Source organism: Hippichthys cyanospilos, chromosome 2 (assembly GCF_059441005.1).
Source record: "Hippichthys cyanospilos isolate Australia breed blue-spotted pipefish chromosome 2, RoL_Hcya_1.0, whole genome shotgun sequence".
NCBI classification, from domain to species: Eukaryota; Metazoa; Chordata; class Actinopteri; order Syngnathiformes; family Syngnathidae; genus Hippichthys; species Hippichthys cyanospilos.
In genome coordinates, this window is record NC_142370.1 from 7987869 (window position 1) to 8014831 (window position 26963).

A 26963-nucleotide genomic window follows, 5' to 3' on the forward strand; every position below is an offset into this window, starting at 1 on the left:
GTTTTCAGCAAATCTCTAAAAAAAATCTATAAAATGAGGTTAAAAGTAAATAGAGTCAATCTAGAGCGCCCCTCAGTACAGCAAGGCGTTACACTTCCGTGCTTCGGTGATTGGCCGATAGTTGATAGTTGCTTTGTTTTCGTCCAATTAGCGCCTCCTTTTGTCCAGCTACTGCCCAATAGTGGGACAGAGTGGAACACTTCCGTTCCACTGAAATGTTACCTCACTGTGGCCATTTTCTAGCTTTCGCTCGAAATAAAAACAATTTAATCAAGGAGCTTGTGCGCTAATTTGGCGAGCGTCAGCTTCATGATAAGTTGGTAAGTCTTCACTCGAATTTAATCGGCTGCTGTTTCTGTGACATCTGACGGCATAGAGGACAACTTGGTAGTATACCTCATATTAGTTAGCATGTCGGCTAAAAGATGACCGCCATACGTCATTGTTAAATGTTTTGAAATGTTTTATACTTATAAGTACATCTTTAATAATCCTTATAGTGGTGCATGGTTTCAACCTCTTCTCGAAACCTTTCTTTCATAAATGCCATCTTAAGCCGGTGACAAAATTAAGACGTATGGTTACTCCGAGTGCACGCCTTAAATCGCACCGTGTCGGTGTGAGAATTCCGAAGAGAAGTTGATTTTAAAGACGACTTCATCGATACAAGCATCAGTTTTATGCGACAAATATCGAGAAATATTACGACTATTAACAATTGGTGGAAATGCAACAATTTCTGGCCCACGTGTTAAATTTCCCTGAGAAACTGGGTCGGGATTTTAGTTGTAACCTTTTTTTTTATTTATTGTTGTCAAATTTTAACAACTATCAACCTTTCTCATATTGTCAGTGATACAAATATCGTATTTGAGGTGAAGATTAAGGAAGTTACGACTCCTTAAAACTGGTGAAATTTCGGCATTTACGAGTCAATGTACTAAAGCAAAAAGGGTCTAGATTTTAATGTAATCTTTTTCGTTTCAAGCTTGACTTCGTTTTATCTATCATAGTTTCCTGTTGGCATGCTTGGTAGACACAAATGATAGGCCCAGGTTATATTAAAAAAAAAAAATAAAAATTACAGATAGTGTGTTAAGTCAGAGGTGTGGAACTCCAGTCCGTAGTTTCTGCAGGAGCTTGAAAATTATCCTAATGATTTGAAACAGGTGTGTTGGAGAGGAAATGTTAAAAAAAACAAAACAAAAAAAAAACATGAAAGATAACCGCCCCTGTGGACTGGATTTTGACACCTTCAGGTAAGGCAATCAGTGTTTTAACTTGGCACTAATACAAAGAAAAACAAATCGACAATGAACAACCTCTCCCTAAATAAGTAACATACATCACAATGACATAATAGATATACCACTTTTAAAGGCCATTTTTACTTAAATGAAATTCATGAAATTAACTCAAAATGCACCAACACTAATAAATGTGGCCTCTTTGAGTGATAGCCAGTCATTGGTGTGATATAAAGAAAATACTTTGCTGTTAATGAATCCAATGCCTGCCTCACATTCAAAAGCAGTCCAATGTTGCCATCCTTTCAGCTTATTCATGCTGGTGAACAAAGACAGAAACTAGCGTCAGTGGATACGGTATGGATACTGAGCAGAGGTAAGTTATCTTTTTGTCTACGGGCCTCTCTGGAAAGTCGAATATGCCAGCCTTCCTGGCTTTTGTTTGATGTCGTCATCGGGTTGAGGATGATGGAAAAAGTGCCTTCTTTTCAACATAGAAAAGAACCACACAGTTATAAATTAATTTGACTCCCAATTTTTCAAATTGACTCCAACATGCAACAGCAAGTATTGCTGATGTAAGTTTGTCTTGCTGACTTTATTTGCAAAACTACTTCTCTCATAATAATACATGAGAAGTACTGCTTTAAAAAAAATCACAGCTTTTACCCATGTAAAATGTTAAAAAATATATAAATATACTGGTAATAATTGTTATTTTTTGTAGAGGACCTCTGAAGATATTTTCCACTGACTTTGGAATTGCTGATTATCAAACTTTTGAAAGATGTTTATGACATTATTTCTGAACCACATAATTAAAACCTCTCATTTACATGCTTGAAAACATTAATGACAGCCATTCTCTACGTTGCTTTTTTTTTTTTTTTTTTTAAATCCTTTTTCCAAGTATTTCCGGTTCCTCTTGCGCACCAGGATTGAAAAGGTCATTTCCTAGGGAAATACACAAATCCAGAGAGGTCCTACATCAGAGGTGTTTGAACCCGCTCCTCGGGGGCTGTTTTTTTTTTTTTTCCTGTTCTTGAGGACACCTGATTCAAATAATCAGGATTGTTATCAGGCTTCTGTGAGCTTGCTCATCATTTGAATCAGGTGTGTCTGAGGAAGTAAACCTCAAAACATGAGGGGATGCGGCCCTTGAGGACTGAGTTTATACACCCCTGTGCAACATCCTTGAGGTGTCTTTGAATTCTTCCCAAAATGTCATCTCTGTTATAAGCAGGGGTGGGCGAGGGGATCGCATGGGGCGATACGGCAGCTTTCAGGACATGGACTATCGTGGGTATGGCCAAGATGGTGATGCGATAGAAGCAGAATACGATGCTCGTCAAGAGGATGGCAGCTCCTTTGTCCACAACCAAACATCTTTGTGCACTTCTGAAGTCTTACCAGGTAGCTTCCAAGATACCCCCGAGTTTCACCAGAGAAGCGATGGTGGTCGTGAGCCTAAAGGGGTCCTGTGGCCCCTTCGCTCTCAATTGTCAACAGATGTCTTTGATGAGGAGATGTCCAAGCGAGATTTTGAACGGCTACGGACTGGGTCGGAGGGAAAGTCAAAGGGGAAACAGGATGGAAGCTTTTCGCAAAACTCGACTCTACATTTGGGCAGCGGCGAAGGAAACTGGGGTCGCCGAGGCGGTGCCTCTTCTGATCAGGTGGAGGGCAATATCGACAGCAGGTTCTCCCATGGAACCGGAATGAAACGGGTGAGCCAGACAGCATCCCGAACCTTGACCTAACTCCTCTCAGTAGCTAATTTGTCAAGGATACTTCAGATGTTTCCAGCTGAGCCAGAGGAGCCTGCTCGTAGTGCCTGTGAGCCAGACGTGTCTCACGAAGAGCTGGAGCAGAGGGAGCAGGAGTTCCGGGCTGATCTGGACTACAATCAAAGGCCCAGCAACATTGTGATGCTTCGCATGCTGCCGTCCAACGCCACCGCTAATGAGGTAAGTGCGTATTTCGGGCTTCCTTTTGCCTCTTCCTCCACGCCGATGTCAACAATGTGACGACAGATCTGGGCAACGCTTCAAGAGCAGGGGATCCAGCCAAAAGAGGTTCGACTCATGAGGAACAAATCCTCAGGTGAGAAGACTTGTCCACTGACCTTTTCTGTTTTGTCTATTAATTTACTTTTAAATAACTCACACTTGGTACCGAGAGTATCCTTTACTATCAATTTCGACGTAACGAGATACTTTCTAAACCGTTTTCCTTATTATTACACAAAGAATCATATCCTCTCATTCCTTATGTTTTCAGTGCAGGAAAAAATAAATGCACATCATAATGCTGATTTTGACGCATAAAGTACTTTTACCAAGCACATAATTATGAAATTATTATTATGAAGTTCATTAAAGAATTATGCTTTTACAAAGCTTTTTCACTATCACTTTTTCATCATGACTTTCTTTCTCAGCTCCCTTAAAGGTGTGCCTGTTTTTTCTGAGAAAGGAAAAATACATATGGTTGACAAAGTCAAACCCCAGCCAAACATATTTTTGTTTTGCTGATTGTATTAAGGAAGGCTTATAATAGCTCAAGGAAACTTGTTTAAGGCAACATGCATACAACCATACTCGCCAGCAAGAGGCAGAGATGTGACATGGCTTCGTTGACAGCCTGTCTTTGCTTCTGTTGTCTCCTATTTAACTTACAAGAGATCTTTCAATCCATCAGTATTGACTGGAAAATTGCAAGACTGACTCAGATTCACTAGAATCTCACCAAGAAAATGCAGCGCATTGTATGGGATAATAGTAGCCAGATCGTCTGTCAACGATGCTGCGTCATGTTTCTGAACCCGTCTGGCAAGTATGGATACACGCATGTCGTCTTGACAATTAGGTTCCCCGGCTTTGATAAGCTTGCTTTGTAACTATCACTGAAACCTGAAACAATTTGAATGCAGTTTTTCTTTATAAGCCATAAATATTTTTCTTTTTCAGCACCACAGGTACACTTTAATATGAAACATTACACAGATCTGATTGGCTATATCAGATAGGCAGATATTTTGCACTTTAATGCAACATTGGTGATCAATTGTATAATAGTAAAATTTGCCGATCGGTTAATGATGCCATTAATTAGCTGCAAAATAAGACTGTAAGAGTTATCAACAGTAGTAGATGGTTATCTGCACTTTTGGGTGAATTTTTAAAATTGAAATTATTTCTTTTTGTTTTGTACACTTCACATTTGTATCAATTATACACACATTTTTGGCTATTTGTGAGCCAAGCCGGTCACAGTTGCCATAAAAAATTGTGAGTCCACTACACGGTAAATAAGTTGTTTAAATCTGTGGTTTCAACTTCTTTTTTTTTTTTTTTAAATGAACCCCTAATGGAATAGTTTTTTAGTTAAGTACTTCATAAACAGAGAAGTCTGGTTTATTGAACTCGGGAACTCCATTTGTAGTGCTACCTTTGGCAGTATTTTATTCAATGTCTCTAGAAGACTGAACATGTAACCTGTTTAATATCTGGCTTGTCTGCTGGAAAAGTAATATTATAAACCAAAAAAAATAATTGAGTACAACAACAAATAAGTGGCTATAGCAAAATTGACCAATGAGTTGTTTATCTTCCAATTGCTATTCCTGTCATGGCATTACATAGTATCACCTTAAATTAGCTGTTATCTACTCGTACTCCCATTTGAGAACCAGATTGGATCAATAGGCCCGTCTTCCGATCGGATCTTTGATCAGTTTTGATAACCGATGGGTGGTCAGCTCTGAAAGCCTGATTGTGTAAAGCCTACTCATCACATTGAATGTTTTGCCATATCTGTGAGGGAGTATATGAACAATGCTCAGAGACCTCCCAGATTTCTTGATGACAAACACTAGATGCAGTGTCACCTTGTTGGCTATCCTAGCTGCCCCCCCGACCCACACCACTGCTTTTGTTTTTCCAAAGATCTATTTTTGGAAGAAAAAAAAAGATCGAAAGATGCAATGATTAAACGATTAGTGGACAACTCATCACTTGTTAAATTAATGCATAATTATTTTTATGAACGCTCGATCATTGAAGTATTGTTTTGAACTCATTCAATCCCAAAGACATATTTTTACATTTTTGAAAGTCGAGATGTTAAGCCCTTATTGAACTAATGCGACAGCTAACAATATTAATAACAAACCCACAGCGACCCCTGCTCCAAAGTCCCAACTTTCTACACACCGAATCTCAGTGATGTAGGTGTCACTTGTGTTGACACGTGGGGCAGACTTAACTGAGGAGTGCGTTGGAACTCTCTCCCGCTCCCTTTCTACCCTGACCCCCAGCAAGATACCAAACTTGGTATCTCACCTTGCAGAGAATCTTAACAGTGGCCCACCAACTGACTGGCAAGCCTCTTCATTCCAAGGGAGAGCGGTTATTGATTTTTGTTAGTGCTGATACAGGGTCTCTCTCTCCTCTGTACGCAAAGCACTAACCCCTCACTGCGTTATGTTGTTGTTGTTATTCGGTAACCATGGCGCTGGGCGGTGTCCAGGTCAGAGCCGAGGATTCGCCTTCGTCGAGTTTAATCTCATACAGGAGGCCACCCGCTGGATGGAGACCAACCAGGTCACTCTCCCTTACACACATGACACGCACACATATGCAAATGGGCAAGGCAAATGTACTGTCACATCATGCCTGCTTCACCGTAGATTATAGCATGTCATTTGCTCACCAAGAATCATTTTGTCTGACAGGTAGGTAATTCTTATGTTTGCTTCACACATGGGGAAACAATGTCAAAGACTGTTCTGGGATAAACTTGCAAAACAACCTATTTGGCGAGAAAAACAAAAAACACTGAAATTCAATCGTGCCCCTGTGGTTAGAATAATAGTAGTCTGTAAAAAGGGAAAAAAAAAAAAAGCTCAGAATTCCCCCCAATAGCATTTATTTTTATACATGGAAATGTGTTGAACAGTAAACATTCGGAGCCACATAACTTTTAAAATGAACAAAACCTATCAGATGTGTTATACCTTAGGCCTCTGCTGCTGATTTTTGCAAATCTGAATCAGAACCTATCCCACGACAAATGCAGCCATAAAATCATGTCTGGTTTCTGATCGGATGGGACGCTTCCTTTTTTGGATCAGTAAGATTGACATATCTAATGGCGCAATTTTTGGTCTAAAGGCTTATGTTCTTGTTTCACTCATAAGAGGAGGTAGTGTCGAAGAAAAGTATTTGTGAAAATATTTGACACATTCTGTTTTGGTGCTAATTGGCGACAGTTAGAAAGTTACTGTTATTGAAAGTTGAGTGTTTTTTTTGTTTTGATTTTTACTGCGGCTGGTATATGGGGGGTACTCCTGAAGATTCTGAGCTTTACTGGCTTTTTAAACACTGCTATTCTGACGTGAACAACTGAATGCATCAGAATATACTACTTAAACTGGATCATCTACTTTTAGAATGTGGACAGTAAATCATTTTCTTATACACTGCAGTGATAAAGAGTGGAATGAATAGTAGAATAAAACACACAAAATGACAGCATCAAACAAATCTTTCCTAAAGCTGAAGGTTGCCATTTTCTCTTCTGTCTTTCAGTCGGGTGTCTCTCTCTCTCTCTCCCTCTCTTTTTCTTTCTCGCTCTCGCTCTCCCCCTCATTCATTTTCTCGGATAATGCCTGTGGCCTAATTCTTGCTCATAATCATCCACTGTTCCCCCTCCCTCTGTCTTTTTTTCAGGGCATGCTTTTGATTCTTGGACATCGGGTGTCCATGCACTACAGCAACCCGAAACCACGAGCCAATGAGGACTGGCTTTGCAACAAGGTTGTCTGTGGTTACAATTGCATGTGTCCATGACAGTCATGGTTGTGTTTTTTTGTTGTTGTTGTTGTTTTTTAATTAAGTTTGAAATTTGGGTTAGAGTTTCAAATTGGGCTTTTAAACCCAAGTTATGGTTTCACAGTAGCGTTTGAAATAGGTTTAGGCAGGTTTCAAATTAAGTAGGGATTGAAATCATTTAACAAAGAGTCTTGTAAAAATCTCAACAGTGTGGAGTGCAAAACTTCAAAAGGAGAGAAAGGTGTTTCAAATGCAGCGCACCCAAATCAGGTACCTATGAACAAATCTGTGTTGTCTCCATACCAAAATATTGTAGTGCAAGATAAACAAAATCCTCTTTTCAGAAGCAGAGCTGAAATTTCCCCAGATGCACAAAGATCCATCTCTCAGTCTTCAGAAAGAGGGAGCCCAAGGCTTGCTGCCCCTACCAGCACCCTTTCATCCCTCCATGTCTGCCACCCATTCAGGTCCAGTTACGCAGCAGGCAGATGTTGCCAATGACAGTAAGTCAAATCTATTTGTGTGCAAAATAGAGAACCAAGAGAAGAAGGTGGGAAATCACGTCAAGGTTTCTTATTAAGTAACATCTTTATTTCTAAACACTAGCGCTGATCCTCCGAAACCTTGGACCACATACAACCGTGGAAGCTATTTTATCTGCGTTGGCCTCGTTTGTCACACTTTCACCTTCCAATATTCGCCTGATCAAGGACAAGCACACTAATCTCAACAGGGGCTTTGCTTTTCTGCAGCTCTCCACCATCGTGGTAAGAACCACCATAAAGCAGGTACGTGAGATTGGGAGATCTTCATTCCTTCAAATTTATATCCGTTTTGTCATTAGGAGGCATCGCAACTCCTCCAGATCTTGCAGGCTCTCAAGCAGCCTCTCTCTATAGATGGAAAAGTGATTTCGGTGGAGTTTGCCAAAGGCTCCAAGCGGTAAGCTCATGATTGCGTGGTAGTGGCAGGTGGGCAAACACTACCTGTGCAGAAAAAGCACACTAAACTTGTTTAAAAAAAAAAAAGCTTTAGAGTTAGCGACACAAGAAATTTGGTATGAGGTTTTCTTCAAGTGAAATAATTTTCTCCCCCTTGTCAGTGACGCGTTTTTGATGGATGGGAGTCGCGTGAGTGCTGCTACGGTGGCCAGTACCGCAATTGCTGCAGCACAGTGGGCTGTCACACAGGTAATTTGGAGCTGAATTCCCAGTGGGACAACACAGATTTTCCTTCACATTTTGCTAAAATGAACTCAATTTTTTGGTATGTTTTTTCCTTGTTGGCATTTAGATTTTTGTAAATACAGTGTAAGAAATGTGCATGTTATTTGAGTGCATTCATTGGGCTCGTGTCTAGAGTTACACAATCACTTTTTGCTTTGACATTTGCAATATAGCCTGCAAATCCTTAGTAAGGACACTTACCACATTTACAAAACAAATGTACTATGTCAAGACAGCCTTTTTTTGGTAGTCTCATTTGTTTGTGCTTTTCCTCCTCAGGCTGCACAAAATGGTTCAGGTGGAGGCCAAAGTGGAGAATATCGAGATCTGTATCAGCACGGAGCGGCAATAACATACAATAAGGAGGGAAACGATTACACGTTACCTAACGGCCAGCATCTTCAACTCCAGGCAGACTCCAGGGTGGCGTCTCTGCCCAATGCAGGAGCAGCCCTGAGGGCAGTTTACTCAGCAGTTGCTACCCCAGGTTGCTATCTCGTGCTGCGATATTTTCCATATTTTATAGTATGACTATGTACGCCATACGGTATGGTTTTGTTTGTTTGTATGATGTATCTGCTTGACCGTATATAGCTGCGGGGATTCCAGGCGAAGCATCGGCATCTGGGCTAAGTGTGGCGCAGCAGCCTCCCATTCAAGCTTCTGCTGCCCAGGTAGTGTTTGCCTACCTGCCATGCCATGCAATCATGTTGTATTACATGTTATCTAGGTGCTTTGTCTTTCAAGGTTGAGATAGTTGGAAAACCACAACCAGCTACTTCCAGCCAGCCTGCAACACCAGGCACTCCACATGAACTCCAGAAATACCGTATGTGTCATCAAATCAACATTATCCACAAGTGCAAATACATCTTTATGACTCCATTTTTTTTTTTTTTTTTTTTAAACTTTAGCTGTGCCAGATGTAACCACATACCAATACGATGAAAGCTCGGGCTATTATTACGACCCACTGACTGGACTGTACTATGACCCAAACTCCCAGGTAACAACTCTTGGGCACATGATAAAATACCTGAGCTGGATGTGTAGTACATCAAGGGGTACTTATAACCAACCATGACCCTCCGCCCTTACTTATTTTTTTATTGTTTGCAGTACTATTACAACGCACACACTCAGCAGTTTATGTACTGGGAAGGAGATAAGCACACATACATTCCTGCAGCTTCGGGACAGTCCAACACTGAAGGTGCCCCCGCTGGTGATAATTCAACCCCTGCAGACTCTGTGTTCGCTAATCTTGGCAGCAAGGAGAAAAAAGATAAGCCCAAGAGTAAAACTGCTCAACAGGTACATTCTCCCGTTTTAAATATAATAATCATAATTATAAATAATTCTCCACGTTTTCTGACTTGAAGCGGACCAAGAGTTTGATTGCATGCAACTATATTTAGATATTTCCCCTTGTTGGCCGTGCGTTAATAGATTGCCAAAGATATGGAGCGCTGGGCAAAGACTCTCAATCGACACAAGGAAAACATGCGCTCCGCCTCTTCTTCCACTGCGGGCGGTTCCACAGACCGCAGAGAATCTGCCAGCGCTGACGCAGGTTACGCTGTTCTGGAGAAAAAGGTGGCACATGCATACATAAAAACCATGAGCTTTAAAATAACAAGTTAATGAAGAAAATAGTTGGTGTCAGGGTTCCAACACAAGTATTTAAGTAAATTGGTTTTAAAAAGTATAGAAAGGGGTAAATAAAGTATGACAAAATAATTGTTTCCATAATATAAGGACTGCTCTAAAATATAGGGCCAGCCAATTATGGCGAATAATAATTGGCCCAAATGGCTGAAACTTGTTGATTATTTTAACATTTTTGGCTTTGTGTACTCTAACCATTTACAGCAGTCATAAACAAGTCATTTCAGTTATAAAAAAAACAATTTCCCATGAAATTTGTTGATAAGATCATTTTGGGGGTTTGTTATTCAAAACACAGCAGATCTTAATTCCAAGAAATCAAAGATTAAAAAAAGGTTTTCCATATCCCTTTGAGAGGTTTTTTTTTTTTTTCTGTTTGACAGGGGGCGCTTTCAGAACGGCCTCAGATATTTCTGGACCAGCTCAGACAAACAGAAGTATGTTATGTGCACTATCTGTCTAAACCAATCCAGAATAATCTCAATGTTTAAACTTCATCTGATTTTTATTTTTTTTTTCCTCCCCCATGTAGTCACCTCCTCCTCCGCATCTGGGTCTAGTTCCAGCCTACAGCGGGGAAAGTGATAGTGAAGAAGAAGGAGGCGAGAAAGATGATAAGGAAGGAAGGATGACCGACTGGGTGAAACTGGCCTGTCTGCTGTGTAGGAGACAGTTTCCCAGCAAAGAGGCCCTTATTCGCCACCAGCAGCTCTCGGAACTGCATAAGGTTACATTTGCTCACTTCACAACAATAACGGTTTGGCGCATAAATTCATAAAAAAAAAAAAAGCTTCAAAGGAGAAATCATGTAAAAGGTTTTCTTTTAAATAATGTTCTTTACGATCACACAACTCTTAACATGGCATTCTGATTTTTTTTTTTATGGAAGATAAATTCAAGCAGCCAAATCCACATGTTTTTATTCATCTCGGGGGGGGGGGGGGGCATTTTGTCACCGGATGTTGCCTGGAAATGACATCAGTTATTCAGGGCTCGGAGAAAATCTAGAACAGATTAATGGTATTTGCAGTCATGTGTAAGAATGTTTCTACTGTAGTTACAGGCAAACTCCTATCTCAAGGTACCACTGCAAAAAGAAAGGTGTTCAGCGCTGCATCATTGTAATTTTTTATAACATTTTTTTCTACTTCCTCCTAGCAAAATCTAGAGCAAAAAAGAATGCAGGAAGCTGCCGGAAAGGAGGTTAGTCAAACTGTAACAACTTTTGACATGTGGCCACATAGTTTATGCTTAATGTGCTTGTCACAGATTGGTATTATTAACGCCCTTTCTTTTTTCAGGGACGAAAGGAAGGACACCAAGCTCCCGATTCCAAGAAGAGGAGGTTTAGTGCCATGTAAGCAAGGCCCAAGACGATTCAAATTCAATGCAAAAAAAGACGCGCAAAGCCATCAAAATGATTTTTCAAAGTATCATCATCATTCAATACCCATACGATAATATATTTGTGTGCCATTTCTCTTGCATGTTCAATTGCAGTTTTGTAATGTGAAATTTTCATTCCAATAATGAGGACGTTTTGTGTGACTTATTGTGTGTTTTGCGTCTCTCCTTAGCGATGGGATCATGGGCTCTAGCCTTGGTGCCAGAATGCTCCAAGGAGGTGTGAAAAAGGGACTTTTGTTGCGCAATATGCAAGCAGATTGAGCTGTGACGCTGCAACATGGGCTTTTCCCTGTCAGGACAGGAACAGACGCTTGCTTGACACATCGCCTGTCCTGAAAATGTTCTCACATTTGGCTAACTTCACAGTCCCCTCTTGTAACCCATCTTGTTACGAATATCAGGACATTTATTACATTTGTTTATTTTTTTTCTTTGTGACAATGCCAAGTCCTGCTTGTTTGACAAGCTTGAATCCCAGTAAAGGACATTTTCTATGAACAGTCTATGCACCATGGATTTTTTTTTTTTTTTTTCCTGTTAAATGCATTACAGCGCCTTGTCATTCAGTGAATGACTGCTAATAGTACTGTGTACGATACTAATTACGTGTACATTATTTTTTACCACTAAAAGATGAAATTAAGGATAAAATGTCTTATTTTACAGTTAGGAGTCTAAACTGTTATCCATAGTTGTTTCTCAAGAACCCTGTTTTTGTGTGTGCGTGTGTATGTGTGTTTTGTTCTACGTGACTGTTGGAATAAAATAATGTATTGGATTGTATACGTTTTTGTCCGTCTGTGTGTTTTATGAGAAAACTAAAACAAAATTAAGAATCTGTCAACAAGTTTATTACCTTTAATCGCAGGCATACATACTCAACACAACACCTTTCTGAAAATGTATCTGCTGTTTATGGTATGTTTTCAAGGCAAATGCAAGACATTGGGATTCGATTTGGATTCTTAGGGTGGTGTAATATTTAGTGGAGATGCTGTAGATATTTGTATCATGTATAGTATGGTGGCTCTCAACCTTGTTTTTTTTTCAATCGTATACCTCTTTTCAAATATTTTATCAGCCATTTACCCTTAACCAGCGCAACAAAATTCTGGAGTAATGTGCCATACATGTCTAATTTATTAAACCATGCAACGATGGTTATGTGTGTAACTGTGGTTCTATGAGCCCTGAATGACTGCCAGAGGAGCCACTTAACCCCTGTGGCATTGTTACAAATTATGGAATTTGATTTTTTTCTGATACAAAGAATCAATGGAAAAAAAAACTGAAATTTCCAGCAGATGATTAAAATGTAAAATTTACAAATGCAACAAGTCTGACATTTCTTTGCGATTGCAGGTGGACGTGCGAGATTTTGTGTACAAAAAAAGAATTGTCCAAATTTTGGACCGTATAAAACCATTATAATTACAATTTTTGAGATGCATTTCAATAGGATTTATGGCATTGATTTTCCTGCAATTCTTGCAACATTCTGTTGAGTGGCGGTCAAACTATGTCAGAAAATTGTTGACTTGTGTTTTGCCATAAGACAGTAGGTGACAGTAGTGACCAGTTAATGGCTATGTCTGAAGTGTCATCATCATGTCACAAGCTTCAAAGACGGACCATACCATTCGTCAATTTTTTGTGGGTGTTAATACATTTAACCTTCCTATGTTTGGATGGAATTGATACCACTGAATAGTTTGAGTAGTTGAAAGAAAAAACATTAATACATAACGCTAATTTTGGTAGCTTGGGGAATATCTTTTATTCCTTGCTTGACTGCCAAAAGATTGTGTCACAAATGACATTGTACAAGACATAACATAATGCTACCTTTTGCAAATAAGTCATTTTAACAGTTTAGCAATAAATTGTTGCATGTAACAATTCATTTGCTCATAATTTGAAAATGTATTGTCACGGCAGTGATTGACATGACACATATAGACTAAAAATAAATAAAGCGTGACGTTTTGACGCGATTGCCATAAAACCAGGACAAAAATAATGGGGCTAGTCAAATACGTCCGAACTCGGGAAACGAGTTGTAATATCATGACTGTCCCGGGTAAAACGGTTCGTCAATTCACCCTACATTATAGGCGAAACGCTAGTGTCAAAATCTCTGAATCCACAGTCATTTAACACCACAGACCCGAGGTGAAGGCGTAACCAGCTGTGTACAGTCAAGGAGACAGAAAAGATGTTTATGATCTCTGACAGTCCACGTGTTGCGTATACTGGCAGCGTCGGTTTCCATAGTAACGGTCAACACGCACAGAGTTGCAGACACGGGCAAATAGACAATCGTTTATCCAGTTAATATTTCCGTTCGGGCTAAGAGAGAATTGCAGATGAGTCACCCAAATGGACGAGGAAGCTGTGTCGTCGGATGCTGAAACCGGAGAAGAAAATCAAGACGAGGACGAAGAAGCAGTTCAGGTAAAAACGATCCGCTTTAATAACCGCTCGCAACCTGATTGCAAAGTAGGCTATAAATGTACATTTTTGTTTTAATATTTCGGAGGCAGTTTTGGAAACGACCATTATTTTTCGTTCCGACAGTTTTTGCAAGTTTTCGTCAAATAAAAATTCCCAACCTGCATTGTTAAGTCTATTGCAGTCTACAGCTCCGTAGTTGTGATGTGATTTTAAATGCTTGCTTGTCCGTTTGTATGGAAGTGTCGAGCTAACAATGTGGAGTAAACATTTTGATTGACCCTTTCGATCGAACGTGCTTGACTAAATGCTAAAAACATTTCCACCGAAACAGAAACAGGATATTTTACTGCGCATGCGCCAACCCGAGAACGAAATCCCGGACATCATAAAACCACACGCATCACAACAACACAGGCTTCATTTGAGATTGCATTAGATGCAATGTTGGTGAAATGCTAAATTCAAAAACAAAACAAAAAACGTTTTTCACATGTGCATACGCTTGTTAATGCGTTAATGAGAGGTTGCTATGTTTTTAGCATTTAGTTTACAAGCACGCTCGAACACATTTAGTTATTTCCATACCTTTGAAAGTATTTCTAAGTTTGTTCTTGGAAATATGTTTGAGTGTGTTATCAGGCAAAGATGTTTACGCCAAACTGGCATTACCACGTTTTCATAGTTCAGTACCTTGCAATTATAGGCCTATGTCAGCCAGTAGAACGGGACGGAAATGTTTAATTTCGTGGGTTTTTTTTTCTCAAAACAAAGTGATCAAGAGACACTTGTTGTAGCAGGTTTACACACAAAAAAAAATAGTTATCAAACTCTAGATCAGGGGTGTGCAAACTTTTTCATTAGAGTCAACCAAAAATGGTCTTCACCTAAATTACTTTGCTACAATGTACAGTAAATTTACAGTAATCCCTTCCTTTCATTTTATTCACTAACAGGTTCGCCCCTTGGATCGTGATATTATAATCCCAGGTCTGTCTCTGCTGTGCCGGACAGGAAATGGATTGAGACATGCATTCATTAAAGTCGTCCTAAAGGACAAGTGAGGGATAAAAATAATGACTAAAAATAGCAAATGTGTTCAGTCTTAAACGTCCACCTTTGTGCTTGCGATCAATAGAAGACTGAGCGACATGGCCGCCATCAGCGACTATGTTCACCTTCGGTTCCTGGATGTTTCCAACAATCGTATTTCTGACCTTTCACCTCTGTCATCGCTCACTCAGCTTCTTTGGCTCAAGGCAAGGTCATTTCTAATCTAGGAAAAAAACTGACACTCTAGCGCCATGATTTTTAAAAGCATGGGATGGGTTCTCCTAGTACTAAGTAAATGACATAAATTTATAATAAATGATTTAACAGCTGTATACTTGGAGCAAAGAAGTGAAAATACAGGCAAATTAAGCAGCAAGCAAAAATTCATGCACCCATTAAGAGAGGAATTTATTTCATATATTGCACTAAGCAACATTTTTTCCTCATTGAAAGAAGCCAGCATGGCTGAGATTTTAACGTTTGTGCTGCATTTCAGAGACATGCATACTGTACACAATCTTGCTTAACACATTCATCATACAGGCCTAAAGTAAAAGGCACTGTTTAGAATGCACTATTGAGATTTTTTTTGTTATTTTGCTTGTTAAATATGATATGAATGAATAAATCGCTTGCACACAGTGTGCACATTTTGCGATGCTTTTCCGCAGGCAAAGAAGTGATGTTATTTCAGTAACCAATGGGCACATCGCAAAATCATTCTGATTGGCTCTTAGATAGGAAATCCAAGTTAAATAGTAAGAAATAAAAATGGCATTATTTAGTAAATCAATTTCAGCAAAACTTTTTTTTGTAATTTATTTATTTATAAGTGTGTTTATGGTGTTTAAGTTTGAGAACCACCGCTCTAACTGAACTTCAACCTGGATTATTTCTCAGATGGACAAGAATTATGTAACCGTCTTCCAAGGGCATACCTTTTCTCAGATGTCCTACCTGCAGTGGCTGAGTATGGCAGCAAATCGACTCACCGAGGTAGAAGGTCTTGTTGGACCTGCTTTGGAGAGTCTCAATCTCTCAGGTCGGCCAGACTGTTTCCTCCAAATAGGCGAAGGATCTATCAACATCCTGTTTTCTGCAAATAAAGCGTGTCCTTCACGTTCCCTGCAGGGAACCGTATACAGAGATTAAATGGACTTGAGAATTGCCTTTTCTCCAAACTGAGGACTTTGGAGCTGAGAAGAAACTGCTTGACTACAACTAGTGGCATCAACCTTCCTAATTTGCAGCGATTATATCTGGTACAATTTGAATTCATGACTAAAATATGGAGTTTTTCCTTTTGTAATGGTGTTGTCATTGCATCCTAGGCCCAAAATCAAATTACAAGTCTTGAGGGCTTAGAGAACTTGGAGAACCTCATCACTCTCCATCTGCGTGACAACAAACTCACTACTCTGGATGGACTTAGTGCCAACATGAAATGTCTCCAGTACCTTAATATCAGGTATGCCGAAACAAGGAATGTTCTATCTCCCATGATGAGACAAACAAAAGACTTAATCAAGAATAGTCCAAATGGGTCAAAAGGGGACAGACCTATATAAAACAATCTGTTGGGTCACAATTACAAATTAATACCAGCAGCAGTGAGTGGGGTCAGGAAAACAACCCAGGAAAAGAACCCAGCATTTTTGAGACTCACTCACTCACTCACTCACTCACTCACTCACTCACTCACTCACTCACTCACTCACTCACTCACTCACTCACTCACTCACTCACTAACGCATTCTTTCTCACACTCTGACTGACACCATTTTTTTCATGCACGCACTCATTCACACTCACTCACTCACTTTCTTTTTCACACACACACCCACGCTCTCACACTCACTCATTTATTCTCACTCTCACTGACACCAACTTTCATTCACACACTCACTCATTCGCTCTCACACTCATTTACTCCCTCATTCATTCACTCACTCACTTTCTTTTTATCACTGACACACTTTTACATTCACTCTTACACTAACTTTGTATCACTCCCTCTCTCACACTCGTACATTCACTTTGTCTCACATTCACTCAACATTGACTCACACACTCATTCTCTCATAGTCACTATCTCACTCTGACACTCACACACTCACTCACTCTGACACTCACTCTCCCACAGAAGCAACGACTTCATGGATGAGACCTGCCTTCAGGCTCTTGGCCTTGTGTCCAACACCCTGCGAGTCGTGGTTCTCTCCGAGAATCCACTGGAAGGGACCACAGACTACAGGCCATGTGTCCTGACTCTCATTCCCAAGCTGGAGCGTCTTGATAAGGAGCCTGTGTCCTTGGATGAGAGGGCGGAAGTGTGGAAGGCAATCAGGGTAATTTAAAAAAAAACTCTCAGGAGATTCCACTATTGCATGTTCCTTTATTACTTCTTCTCATGGTATGTGTTTTGTCATTTCAGGAACTCAATGAGGAAACAGCCTAAGTCAAACGTTTGCAATAGTTGCTCCACTTCCTGGAAAAGACTGCTTGGGAAAGGATGCCTATGAAGCAACCTTAACATGATGCACTGTATTATTGTTGTTTTTCTGTCAGTACATCTTTTGATGGCATTGCAAATGCTAAAATTCATGCAGAAATGGATAGGATTTCAACTTCACAGACGCTTATTGATGTCCCCCTGTAATCATTACCAAGCCAAATTTACAGCTTCTTCCTCTTGGCAACCATCCAGCTGCACTTTTAAAGCGACATTAAAGCAGTGCGGCGACGAATCCCATACACAAAGCCGGATATTCAAGTGTTACTGGTTCCAAGTAGAAATTGGAGTGCGATTCTTCCATTGACATGCTTCATCATTGAGGTGTTGTGCAAATGTGAAAATTGACCTTCCAGTACTGTCTTCAAAGAAGTGGGTGATAGTATACTTGCAATTTGACATCTTAGGGTCCCTTGCAGAGATATGTAGGTAGCATGTGTTGCACATTGATTTAGAACAGTTTTCTACCCTGTTAAGTCAATTTTTGTCATCCAATTAAATGATTAAAGGGGAAGTCATCGAAGAAATTGTAAAGCTTTTGGGGTTGACTTCCTCATCAACAACACTGGTGTCTTCAGATAAGATAGTTAATAATTGACTATAAAAATAACAACACAAAGGTAATGTTAGCTCATGATGACTTATTTGCGATAGTCACGTGTGAAAATTCAGAAAACAGGTGATGTCATTATCATTTGACAGCAAGAGGCAAAATGACCGATAAAAACAAATTCATTTTGCTGCTTAATTTATATTCGAATGCAATATAGATCAAAACATATTGGGGACACGTCGAACGTACATCAGGTAAAGATATTTTGATGGTAAAATATAATTGCTAATTTTGCACTTAAATACATTGTAGATTGTAGACTTTTAGAATAATTTCACGCAAGTAAAGCATTTCAATTAGTATTTCTACGACTATCAGTCGTTTTACTTTTTACACACGGATCTGCACAATATTTGTATTCAAATACTGTACTGTATTCAAGTTCGAATTACGTTCATCACTTCAGGCACTTTCCACTTCCGGTGTCATCAAGGTTTAGAAAGGTTACTTCCGCTTTGTAAGTGGCAACATTTTGTGGGCGGGGCCTAAGTCTAGTTAAATAGCCTCACTTGCGACACTTCCGTTCTCCTCCTGCTGAACAGCCGTCAGTGTGGGTTAACATCGAATTAGCGACACCGGGAAGCTAAATTAAGAGCCCAGCGGTCACAAATTTGCAATTCAGAAGGACCAGCAACAGCCACCATGCCTGACCAAGCAACTTTGCAAGCACTGAAAGACGTCGCCAACAAGCTTCGGATTCACTCCATCAACGCAACATGCGCCTCCAACTCCGGGTAAACTTTAGAAACACTATTTTAAACCGCTTTCGCGTGACGTCACCCATGAGTCGACATGGACCGTTCACTGGTCCATTGTGTCATGCTAACTGTCACGAGGCTATCTTTGGGCCTCGTAAGCACGTGTTGCAGTCGTCTTAAATAAATACGCTCGTTATGTTCACATTAACCACTATGGTTGTCGAGCAATTTGCTAGAATAGGGCGACTCCTTTACGATAGTAACGACGACACATCTAATGACATTAGAATCAACTGCGATTATTTCAAGGCGGGAATTTTAAAAACATTTTTCTTTGTGAACGACTGTCCCATGGTCCATCACGTGCTGACTTGAAAGTATATCTTGTTTAGCTAATTCACTTCCGGGTACAAATCGACATTGCACGGGAATGATCTTATCAGATTCATCCAAATTCTTTAAATTACCATAATATACACGCTGATTATGTCAGGATTTTGGTCGTATTGGATCAAATCTGATTTATCTAATCGATTTGCATACACACCGTGCCACTTAATTTACAAAATACATTTAAAAATTCACTCAAAGTTGATAAAATGCTAAACTGTTCCCCCCAAATAAATTAAAAAGCATAATTTATAACAGTTCCCATCAAAATCAATCAAAGACATTTGAAAGAATTTTTTAAAAAGTTCCCAGATAATCTTGGACGCATTTGTGCTGGCATACCTAAGAAAAAAGGTTGATTGCGCAAATGCAATCAGAGCAAAAGTCTTCATTACATGAATTCTGTCTTGAAGCCATGTTATTTTAAATAAATAAATGAGACAGTACACTGCTTTAATATTTTTACAGTTGCTTGATGCCAGTCTGCTGCCATAGGCCTCTGCCTGTCACTTGAACTAGAAGGCTGAAGTTAGTGATGCAGAATCCTGGTACTTGTCAAAAATTAAACCTTCTTCATATTTGCTGTAGCTTGTAAAACCAAAGCAACGTGCTGTTATCTTTGAACATCAGTAGACTTCAGCTAAATTTGTTTGCACTCATCCAGATCTGCACTGTTGTCAAGGTAGAACTGCTTGCTGGGTTCCATTAGAGTACCCAATGTCCGTGGCCTGTAATGCGCCATCATCTTGTCTATAGTGCAACAAGTCGTGGTGTTGGATGCAAACACTTCCTTCACGGAAGTCTCCTCAAACAGGTTTTGTAGGCAATGCTGTAGTTCCTTGTCAAACAATGCTGTTGTTTTCTGGCATTTTTTTTTTGATTAGTGTACACTCTCTTATCCAGATTGTGTATTTAGTTTTTTTTTTTTTTTTTTTATCAAAACATCCAGATACCACTTATCAGAGGGTGTGCACACTTGTGCAATCACATTTCACTTTTCATTTCAGTTAACGCCCTTTAAAGTATAGAGATTAAAAAATTATACTGTGTCCGTGTGTGTGCGTGTGTGTAATATATCTAAATAAAATGAACAAAAATGAGTGGTCCACTTTGGTCACATTGCTTCGTCGTTTTCAAATGTATCTTTAATTTAAATGTGACTAAACCCCGGCATTTGAGCAGGGGTGTGTATGGTTGTTTTTTTTTTTTTCCCCCTCCCACCTTCTCCCCAGCTAATTACCCCATAACCGGTATAAGGAATTTTTGAGAGAATGAAGACCTAAAACTTTACTACATTTGTAGTGGTGACTCCATGCATGTTTTATTCAGCAACTCCGAAAGATTATGTACAACATGGAGTTATCCGATTAGTTTATTTCATCTGCCAGAAATTTGTCACGAAATAAAGTTCTTTATAAAATGTAACATAATAAAGGCATACACTTTGCAAACGAATCACCAACACAATTTAGCAACTAGCTGCTTCATGTTCCTATCAATTGACTCGTAATTTGGAAATAAACATACCCTTCCTTTCATAGCATTAAATTAGATGTGTTTATATATGCAGACACCCTGTTAACATTTTATGTACCCCTGGTTGAGAACTACGGTTTTAAACTAGAAAATCTTCACTGTGTTATCTTTAATCCAGCATATTTCTTTAATAGTCTTTAATTTCCGCAGTTGAAGGCGAGGAAGCCTTCACGCAGGTGGCTGTTGCTGCTTTGACATTCAAAATGTCACCAATTTGGGGTTTTAGTTTTCCTGCCTTTAATTTCCATTATTTCCCACCAGGTCACTGCTTTGTCTCAGAACAGTGGGTAAATTGAATTGTATGGAGCAAGAGTGTAACAATAATGACTGCTAATTTGGCATGTTGCAAGTTTGGTTGAAATGATGCCACATAGGGAAGCTGACATGCTGTTGGGTACAGAAGATTTCAAAAAATGATTACAATGCTTTGACCACTATTTCAACATCTAACCGTTTCTCAAGTATGCTTGCATTCAATTTTTTTGTAATTAAGGTCTGGAGTGGAAACTGACAATTTAACAGTGATGTGACTTTTACGGCCGAAAGATGTTTTATTACGTGTGAAACAACTACTGTAGAGTAAAAAAAAAAGCCTTGTTTTGCCCCCCTTATTTTTTCATTGTTGTACTTTAGCATGTTTGAAGAGTATAACAATATTTTTGTTCGCCATGAAGCACCGTGCATCATGCATGTTTGTTCTACTTGTATGCTGGGACCCTCCCACCCCATTCATCTTTGAGTATTAACTTTGTTCTTCCTCCTTCAGCCACCCCACATCATGCTGCAGTGCAGCCGAAATCATGTCTGTGCTCTTCTTCAACGCCATGCGATACAAAGCGGACAACCCTGGCCACATTTGCAACGACCGCTTTGTGCTTTCTAAGGTTTCTGTGTGCACAATCATCTCCTAGGTAGTGTTTTCAAACATCATGTGACTCTCCCCCTCCTCTCCTTTCAAGGGTCACGCCGCACCCATCCTTTATGCCGCCTGGGCCGAGGCCGGTTTTCTGAAGGAGTCAGACTTGCTCAACCTCCGCAAGATTGACAGTCACCTAGAGGGGCATCCCACACCAGTGAGATGAGAGCACCAAGCTCCTCTCGCTTTCTATCATGAAACTTACTCAGTGTTATTTTCTATTCACCAGAAACTGCCCTTTGTTGATGTGGCAACTGGATCTCTTGGTCAGGGTCTCGGTGCAGCCTGTGGGATGGCATACACTGGAAAGTACTTTGACAGGGCCAGGTGAGTGTACAGTTGAGCGTATTAGAAACTGACAATTTAACAGTGCTAGTATCTGTTTAAACTGTGAATCTGAAGGAATTAATTTCTAGGGGAAAGGTTGTTTAGTAGATCTTCATTTTTCTTCACCCAGCAACTCTAAACCGTATACTCTGCATTCTCCCTTGAATTCCTCCAATTAAAAATGAGAATTCTGAGTGTAATTTCCCGGCAACCATGTGTTTTTTTTTTTTTCCTGGCCCTAATTCTCTTCAGCGACTTTAAAGTTAGATTTCTGTTCTTTGAATTCTGATTTTAAAAAATAATTTTGAAACTAGTCAAATTTCTGGGGGAAAAAAAAAAAAAAGAATCCTGCCAACCTCTCTAATACCTTCTGCCATAGGTATTTGATAGGTGCATAACCAAATGGAAATATTGAATTCTAGATGTCAATGACATTATTTACTTGCTGCCTTGACCAGTCAATTACTGTCTTCGTTTTGTCTTGTCCTATGTTTATTATTGAATCACTGTTGAAGTAGACTAGCTCATTTGACCAAATGGATCCCAATGTTTTTTTGTTTTTTTTTTAAGTTACCGTGTGTACTGCTTGATGGGAGATGGAGAGTGTTCAGAGGGTTCCGTGTGGGAAGCCATGGCCTTTGCTTCCTTCTACAAACTGGACAACCTGGTGGCAATCATGGATGTCAACCGTCTCGGTCAGAGTGACCCCGCGCCTCTGCAGCATGAAATGGACGTCTATCTAAAGCGCTGCGAAGCCTTTGGGTTAGTTAACACTGCACAAGGGCTGGTAACCAGTTTTGACCATTTTCAGTCTACCTCTAATACTATCAACACTAAAGAGCTCTTTTATTTTAATTTTTTTGCAGGCATGTCTTAATGGGGCACAGTGTTAGTTGTCAGGGTTGTATATTTGTTCTCATGGAGAAGAGGATCTGTGTCCCTGTGTTGCTGCTGCACATATACTTACATAATTTATGACACATGGAGGGGTCTGCGTTGGTGCAGAGGACGCTATCTTAATTACTAGCCTGTTTTTTTTTTTTTTTTTTTTTTAACCACTTAGTTCACTTCGATTTGCGGATTAGTGTGACCCTTCCTCTGTGCCAAGCTACCCTTTTGGTGAGCTTAGAATCAAATGTCTTTTATTGTCATTGTCACAGGTACAACAAAATTGAAAAGTGCTTACCAGTCAGTGCATTGGATAGGGAACACTATCTTTTAAAGGAAAAAAAAATGTTGGTCAGATCTAGTCACTGTTATTTTACAGTCTTATCTAATGATGAATCCAACAGAACTAATTATGGGTTCAAAAGTGAAGATTACTGCTTAAGGTGATTTTTCTGTCTTTTTTTTTTTTTTTCCCCCCTTCTCCCTAGATGGAACACTATTGTTTTGGATGGGCATGATGTGGAAGCGCTGTGTGACGCTTTCTCAAATGCTCAGCTGGCTCGGGGCAGGCCCACTTGCATTGTTGCTAAAACTTACAAGGGGAAAGGCCTCAAAGGTACGTGGGACTTTCATGATGTGTCGTTTAACCGCTTAGCTTTCCACTATAAATGGCATTCATGAGACTTGATGATTTTGTTGTTTGTGGAAGGTATTGAGAACGAGTTGAACTGGCATGGAAAGCCCATCCCAAAGGACATTTTGGATGGACTCATGAATGACCTTCTTGGACAAATCCAAAACCCCAAGAACTCCCTTCGCCCTCAGCCACCAAATGAGGATGTAGCGCCTGGAGACAAAACCCCCATCCCACTGTCTGAGCCCCCAACATACAAAAAGGGTGAAAAGGTGCACTTTTCATACATGTACCCATGTTTAAAGTTTGCTGTGCTTGTAATTCATACTGTTGAGGAATCCATCAAGTGAACCTCTTTGTTTGCATGATTTTCAGATGGCAACAAGGCGTGCATATGGTTTTGCTCTGGCCAAGCTGGGCAATTCGAGCAACAGAGTGGTAGCCCTTGATGGCGACACCAAAAACTCCACGTTCTCCATAATCTTCCAGAAAGCTTTTCCAGACCGCTTTATTGAGTGTTTCATTGCTGAGCAGAACATGGTAAATTAAATCAACGTTGTCTTTGGTGAACACAAAAATATGCCATGTTCTCAATTAAGGTGTGAAATTTGAAATTTAATCAGCCACTGGTTAAGTTGCAAGGTGGGGATCCAAAGTTTGGTCAATTTTTATTCAAGTGCATAAAGAAGCCAAGGGCACATGTAAAAATCCCCGAAAGGCAACGCATTATGAAAGGCAAAGTATTATGTCTCAGTTAGATTTCTAATTACGTTATTTTCATTTTAAAATGAAGAGAAAACCCAATGATGGTACCTGCAATAAGTTGGACTTATTTTGACTGTTTTTGTAGCCAGCCAAATGTTTGTCTCCTTGCTTTGAAGTACCTTTATCAATTTTTTTCCTTAAATTATTCAATACTTTGATTTTCTGGGCTTCCTTGTACGCACATAGATACAAATAGATAGTCCACATTTTTATCCATTTTCAGCAGTAAAAAAACATTTTCTCTAATTACAATTTGACATTTTTCCTACATGAACATCCCATGACCAACAGGTAACCTGCTATTGGCTGGTGCCTGAACATTGAGCACAGGTGAAATCATTGTCAGTTGGCAAGAAGTCGAGGAAAAAGATTAATTGTAGTTGAGGAATAACCTAGGGCATACTATAGGAATACCCAATTTTGTAAGTTGATGCCTTTTGATTTTTATCTTATTTTGCATCTCTTAGCGAGCGTGCCCACCACACTTTTGCTCCCATCTGTAAACTAAAGTTGAGTAAAGACCCTTAACCTAATCAAAATCTGCAGGTGGGAGTAGCCATCGGCTGTGCTGCTCGAGACCGCACTGTGGCGTTTGTCAGCACATTTGCTGCATTCCTGTCCAGAGCGTATGACCAGATTCGCATGGCAGCCATCTCTCAGTCAAACGTCAACTTTGTGGGGTCCCACTGTGGTGTCTCTATTGGTGAGGTTTTGGAATGACTTAACTGCAAATTTTGTTTTGATTTATGATTGAGTGTGTGCTAAACAATTGACTGTTTTCAACCTAGGTGAGGATGGTCCTTCTCAGATGGCCCTCGAGGATCTCGCCATGTTCCGCGCCATCCCGACTTGTACGGTGTTTTACCCCAGTGATGCAGTGTCCACAGAGAGAGCAGTGGAGTTTGCGGCCAACACAAAGGTGGCTTGTGCCCCCCCCCCCCCCCCCCCCCCCCTTTAAGGGTCCAGTGTCAATCTTTGTCTTGGCGTTTCATTGCTTTTCTCAGGGTATGTGTTTCATCCGAACCAGCAGACCTGATACACCAGTCATCTACTCTGGGTCTGAGCCTTTTAAGATTGGTTCCGCCAAGGTGAATTATTCTCAAGTGGCTTAAAGACAACTTTTTCTTTTTTTTTTTTTTTTTTTTTTTTTTTTTTTTAACCAAAGTCTACCCTTGCTAGGTGGTACGTCAGTCTGACAGTGATCTTGCGACTGTGATTGGAGCTGGTGTGACTTTGCATGAGGCTCTGGCAGCTGCTGACATGCTGCAAAGTGAAGGTAAGCCTGGACTGCCCCTTTGTGGCTGTGTGTAGAAATGGAATTGCAGTACTCTTCCACCTAAGACTCAGGCCCTCAAAACCTGAACAGAACAGTTCCTTAAAGTCACACTAAAATAGCGTTCTGATTTAATAATTGCAGCAGATTGTAAATGCGAATATTAGGCCAACCTGTCCCTTTTAAAAATACTCAGCATTTTCTTTTTTCAATGTCAATATGGATGCACGTTCTTCGGCTCAAGTGGATTTCCTCGCCAAGTTAAATTTCTACCAAGCTGCTCATGTAAAATGAAGGGATCTTCCCGTTTCATGAAAAGCTCTGTAGTTATCAGTTTCTGTCCTTGATTAGGGAGAAACATTCGCGTGATTGATCCATTTACTATCAAGCCTCTGGATGTGGACACCATTTTGGCTAGTGCAAGATCCACAGGAGGACACATCATCACAGTGGAGGATCACTACATGGAAGGTGGCTACTGTCATTTCGTCTTGGGTTTTCAGCACGAGTTTTGTTTGGATCTATTATTTATTGGATTTGTTGGCCAGGTGGTCTTGGCGAGGCCGTGTTGTCAGCGGTGGGCCATGAGCCCGGCATCATGGTGACCCGGCTGGCAGTCACCAGCGTTCCTCGCAGCGGCAAGCCCCAGGAGCTTTTGGATCTCTACGGCATCAGCGCCAAGAATATCGCCCACGTTGTGCGTCAGAAATTTGCCAACTGAAGAGATGGCACCTTGTTCAGAATAACAGCCGCTACAATGCTAACTCCCTCTCTCCTCCCTGTCCCGATTCCTTGTTTGGCAGTCTGGTACGTTTTTAATTCTTGCCACATACTTACCATTCCAATGTGATCACACAGCATACACTAATGTTGTACCTTTTTATGATCAACTACTGCATTATCCCATACATTGCTTTGCTTAACACAGTTTTGGAATTAATAGTTGAGAAAAAAAAAAAGTACGGCGGTCCAGTACCAGGTTGATCAAATTTGAGTTGGGAAGGAGACTGATGCATTCCTACCTTGTTCCTCCTGCACATTCCGTATGTTAAATGTCACAGCAGATTCATCTTAAGGCAGTTTGATGGTGGATGACAAACCTGATATATTTGGGCCATTACTCTACTAATACACAACAATATGTTACTGATTGTGTTGTTCTGATGTGCTCAAATAAAGTGAGATTCATCCAAGCTCTTTAGTGGTTGTGCTTTGACAGTTGCTTTGTAACACAAGCGTCAGTGAGAGATTCACAAGTGAACCAACAAGTTTTTCTCAGAACATTTGAAGTCTGGTTGCATAATTCCCGAAGACAAAGTCATTTGCGCTATTACAATGGGAGTTAACATGTCTGTATCCACATTTTTTTTCTGAAGTAGTAAGTCACTGCTGTTTTTGGAGTTTGTAACTGTACACTCAAGTGGCTCTATTGGCTGCTGCTTTGCCACTATTTTGATCTTATTTTAAGTATCAATGTGGAAAACAAACAAGGGAGCGTTTTCATTTTATTTTTTTACACATGCAC

General features: G+C 40.1%; 3 protein-coding genes across 6 annotated transcripts; all 3 read left to right on the forward strand.

The window, feature by feature from the left end:
* Positions 1-174: 174 nt before the first annotated feature.
* rbm10 (RNA binding motif protein 10) lies at positions 175-12165 on the forward strand. 3 transcript variants are annotated; one of them, XM_088405850.1, is made up of 24 exons: positions 175-320; positions 1557-1623; positions 2488-2660; positions 2757-2974; positions 3044-3214; positions 3281-3350; positions 5778-5851; positions 6980-7066; positions 7291-7351; positions 7426-7584; positions 7688-7848; positions 7926-8023; positions 8184-8271; positions 8587-8794; positions 8902-8981; positions 9055-9136; positions 9222-9313; positions 9427-9621; positions 9757-9903; positions 10359-10412; positions 10508-10702; positions 11134-11178; positions 11277-11332; positions 11553-12165. In XM_088405850.1, the coding sequence occupies exons 2-24, from the start codon at positions 1607-1609 to the stop codon at positions 11641-11643; spliced, it is 2622 nt and encodes an 873-aa protein (XP_088261976.1). In that variant the 5' UTR covers positions 175-320; positions 1557-1606; the 3' UTR covers positions 11644-12165. The 3 variants fall into 3 exon arrangements, with proteins under 3 accessions (XP_088261976.1, XP_088261959.1, XP_088261968.1); XM_088405833.1 differs by having other exon boundaries at positions 2488-2974; XM_088405842.1 differs by having other exon boundaries at positions 2491-2974.
* A 1328-nt stretch (positions 12166-13493) lies between these two features.
* On the forward strand, positions 13494-17918 carry lrrc23 (leucine rich repeat containing 23). Of its 2 annotated transcripts, XM_088408086.1 has the most exons (8): positions 13494-13836; positions 14790-14893; positions 14972-15092; positions 15787-15928; positions 16018-16148; positions 16218-16354; positions 17030-17234; positions 17321-17918. In XM_088408086.1, exons 1-8 carry the CDS (start codon positions 13762-13764, stop codon positions 17342-17344), a joined length of 939 nt encoding a protein of 312 aa, XP_088264212.1. In that variant the 5' UTR covers positions 13494-13761; the 3' UTR covers positions 17345-17918. The 2 variants fall into 2 exon arrangements, with proteins under 2 accessions (XP_088264212.1, XP_088264215.1); XM_088408089.1 differs by lacking the exons at positions 14790-14893; positions 14972-15092 and having other exon boundaries at positions 13496-13836.
* A 598-nt stretch (positions 17919-18516) lies between these two features.
* On the forward strand, positions 18517-26631 carry tktb (transketolase b). Its single transcript, XM_088408332.1, has 14 exons — positions 18517-18745; positions 21402-21519; positions 21595-21708; positions 21781-21878; positions 22449-22640; positions 23255-23382; positions 23476-23672; positions 23776-23940; positions 24712-24868; positions 24954-25084; positions 25170-25253; positions 25345-25441; positions 25790-25909; positions 25987-26631. The coding sequence occupies exons 1-14, from the start codon at positions 18654-18656 to the stop codon at positions 26157-26159; spliced, it is 1866 nt and encodes a 621-aa protein (XP_088264458.1). The 5' UTR covers positions 18517-18653; the 3' UTR covers positions 26160-26631.
* Positions 26632-26963: the final 332 nt, after the last annotated feature.

Excerpts from the sequence above, each read along its gene's own strand:
- tktb (XM_088408332.1), top strand. The coding sequence starts at position 18,654 with ATGCCTGACCAAGCAACTTTGCAAGCACTGAAAGACGTCGCCAACAAG. Across the intron at positions 23,383-23,475 it reads CAAGGGGAAAGGCCTCAAAG|GTATTGAGAACGAGTTGAAC; the intron begins GTACGTGGGACT and ends TGTTTGTGGAAG. Across the intron at positions 25,085-25,169 it reads AGTTTGCGGCCAACACAAAG|GGTATGTGTTTCATCCGAAC; the intron begins GTGGCTTGTGCC and ends TGCTTTTCTCAG.
- lrrc23 (XM_088408086.1), top strand. The coding sequence starts at position 13,762 with ATGGACGAGGAAGCTGTGTCGTCGGATGCTGAAACCGGAGAAGAAAAT. Across the intron at positions 15,929-16,017 it reads GGAGAGTCTCAATCTCTCAG|GGAACCGTATACAGAGATTA; the intron begins GTCGGCCAGACT and ends CGTTCCCTGCAG. Across the intron at positions 17,235-17,320 it reads AAGTGTGGAAGGCAATCAGG|GAACTCAATGAGGAAACAGC; the intron begins GTAATTTAAAAA and ends TTGTCATTTCAG.
- rbm10 (XM_088405833.1), top strand. Across the intron at positions 5,852-6,979 it reads GCTGGATGGAGACCAACCAG|GGCATGCTTTTGATTCTTGG; the intron begins GTCACTCTCCCT and ends TCTTTTTTTCAG. Across the intron at positions 7,352-7,425 it reads ATGCAGCGCACCCAAATCAG|AAGCAGAGCTGAAATTTCCC; the intron begins GTACCTATGAAC and ends TCCTCTTTTCAG.